Below are 3,060 nucleotides of genomic sequence, written 5' to 3'. Positions count from 1 at the left end.
TTTTCTCTCTCTTTTTATTCGAAACATAGAATCACAGAATTGTGGCGGAGCAAAAGTATGTGTTAAGAAGTCAAGAATCTTCAGAACATGACAAGATATGGTTCAGGTAATGAAAAAGGCCAAAGAGAGGGAATCAGAAGGTCTACATTCATACAAACTGACCAAGATGTAGATAACTTGGCCTGGAAAACCATCCCAACTTCTGAGATGTCCATCTACAATTAGCGATATTCCTTGCCTCTTCTGATTAAAGGGAAAACAACAGTTGCTACAACTAGTAGTGCTGGCAAAAATCACCATCGAAAATCGTCTTCATCAGCCATGGGAGATCAACAAATATATCTATATCTATATCTATATCTACGACTAATTACATCATATCTTATGCTGACACTCAATCGATCTCTTCCACAACAGGGTGAAAAAAAAAAATGTACACGGTGGAAGGAAAACATTCGCTGGTCCGACCGAACACTCCTCATCGTAGCTGATCTTATCGGGGTTTTGATCAAGTCCTTTGAGAAGGAATCAAGCTCACCATGTTAGTAGCAACATTCCTCCACACTGGGAGCTGCATGTTGAGGTTTTGTACACTTTGAAGCCAATCTCTTGCCTTGTGGATAAAATCATCGATCCTCAGATTAGCTTCCCTTTCTATTTGGATTTTATCGGGGAATTGGAGCAAGCTTAGATAGGTCTCTAGGTCATGGACACAAGAAGGGTTCTGGACATTGAAGAAGTCAAGGGCAAGCTCGACACCGACATGTGCGTAGCATGAGCAACTCCATGGGAATTCATATTTCCCACCCAAAACCCTAAAATGTTCATTGAACACCACGCCAGGAAGCTTTGTGATTGGGTCGTTCACATTTGCTATCCTCAAGACCTTGATCCCGAGCTCGTCGCACCTCTCTTTGAACGCCAAATTGCCGACCCTCGGTCCTCCGAACGAGAACACCGTGATGGGTATGTCTCGAATTGAATCGTTTTTGGAGGTGACCTTGTTGAGGCCGAGCTCCGAGATGTCGTAGGCGAGGAGGAGGGCCAGGGAGCTCCCCATGCTGTGCCCCGCAAGTGTGATGCTCATCTCCTCGCCCTTGTGCTTCTTGATGAGCCGTGAAACCTCAGACAGGAGCTGCTCGCGGCAGCTCTTGATCCCAAACCTGCTCGAGGCCGCCTCATCTGCAGTGTAGAGGCTCAGGAACCCAGATTCGACCTTCACATCTTCGCGACTGTCGTGCGGGTCGAGGCGTGCCGGGGTGAGCGAGCTCATGAAGTTGGCGATCCACTCAGAGCTTGTGACCGTCCCGCGGAAGCTAATCACTACATCCCGCCTCCCGAGCCGCCTCGCCATGTTGTCCGAGGCGACCGCGACATACCCAATCCACCGGCCGCAGCACGGCGCCACCCCGTTAGGCGTAGGGATGCTCACGTCCGGTGTGGCGTAAATGTACTTGGTGACTTCATACCCGGAGCCGCCCATCCCGACTTCTTCGAGCAGCTTCCTCTTACCATACTTGCAATTCCAGTAGCGCTTGGAGGCAGGGTCGAGGTCGAAGGCGAGATAGCAAGCGGTCACGAACTCACCGTAGCGGATGATCTCCTGCCGGAGGAGAGGGTGCAAGGGCTCCAAGAGGTGCTCCCAGTCGGTGCAACCTTGGATCTCTCGCCAAGAAGGGCACAAACCCGAGCTGGTGGCGGCGACGGCCTCTAAGGGACAATAAGTTGATGACGGTGATGATGATGAAACGGGTGTTGCTAAAAGTGACGCAACCACTTGCTGTCTAGGTTGTGAAGAAGAAGAAGAAGAAGAAGAAGAAGAGGAGGAGGAGGAGATGATTTCGCTTTTACTGGGCAAGCGAACTTGCTTCATTGAGCGAGACAGGGGCTTGATGTCCCCATAAAAACAAGCAGAGCCCATGTTTGGGCTTGCCATGTATGCTGCGCAAGCCATTGCTGTAAATTTTTAGGTCAGCCGCACGCTGTGGGAAGAGAGAGAGAGAGAGAGAGAGAGAGAGAGAGAGAGAGAGAGAGGGTAATGGAGGAGAGAGTGAGAGTGGTGGGTTAAATAGAGGAGAAGAAGGGAGGAAAGGGAGGTTTGGGAAGCTGGCTGGGGGGTGAGAGGTTTGAGAAAATAAAGGGAGAGAAAGAGAGAAAAGCATGTTTGGCGAGGATTTGACCTGGATTTTTCAAATGCAGAGAGCCTTTATTTTATGTGGTCGGTCGAGCATAAGGGTCACTCTCATTGGATCGCCCCTGTTGCGGCTAAATTGTTGAAAAAAACCCGCAAGTGAAACATAAAAATACGTTGAAAAAAAGTCACATAATGTTCTCTCTCTCTCTCTCTCTCTCTCTCTCTCTACTTACATTAGCAACTGTTGATTCCAACTGTAATCGACTTCAAAGGTGACACTCAGGCCCTCAGGGTCTTGACGGTAAGAAAAATGTTTCCCATGGGAAATAATCTCGAAGGGCTCACATGTTCTTGCCCTAGAAATAAGGTTAAAAAATGGAAATGTAAAATGAGTTCAAAACTCGAGAATGAAGCACAACGCACTCGCTTAGCTCGTCAAAGAGAGGATGCCTTTTCAGCTCGAGGAAAGAATAAAAAAATGGCAAGTGCTCGAAGGAAATATCTCAGTCTTTACCCCCGAAAAAGTCAAACAGTGTACTCGATATACATACACTAGTTATACTCCAATTAGGAAAGGAATGGCTAATCATGAGCTATTAAACTGATGGGGAAGTCTCCATTTGATAATAAAGCAATTTATGCATGCAGAGATTTCCGAATAAATTGATAAAAAGTGTTTATCGAAGAGCTCCTTAGGAGAAAGGGTTACTAAGAAATTGCGAAATACTCGTGCCTATCTTATGAGCAAAATATACTATAATCGGACAAGTAGACACGGAAAGATCTCCGATATTATTCATTGTAAAAGAGTCTTATTATAAAGACGTAGAAAAAAATATGGGTTCTTTTATCGGTCGTCGTTATGACAATTGTTACACAAATGTACCCTTGAAAACTGTTGGGATTATCTCACATCGATTATGGTT

At 46.5% G+C, this 3,060-nt stretch overlaps 1 protein-coding gene across 1 annotated transcript; it reads right to left on the bottom strand.

The window, feature by feature from the left end:
- Positions 1-238: 238 nt before the first annotated feature.
- On the bottom strand, positions 239-1,882 carry LOC115745240 (phospholipase A1-Ialpha2, chloroplastic-like). The gene has a single exon (XM_048283128.1). It carries the CDS (start codon positions 1,871-1,873, stop codon positions 509-511), a length of 1,365 nt encoding a protein of 454 aa, XP_048139085.1. The 5' UTR covers positions 1,874-1,882; the 3' UTR covers positions 239-508.
- Positions 1,883-3,060: the final 1,178 nt, after the last annotated feature.

The sequence above is a fragment of the Rhodamnia argentea genome, chromosome 1, assembly GCF_020921035.1.
Source record: "Rhodamnia argentea isolate NSW1041297 chromosome 1, ASM2092103v1, whole genome shotgun sequence".
In the NCBI taxonomy this organism is placed as follows: Eukaryota; Viridiplantae; Streptophyta; class Magnoliopsida; order Myrtales; family Myrtaceae; genus Rhodamnia; species Rhodamnia argentea.
This window is presented reverse-complemented; position numbering and strand designations above follow the sequence as displayed.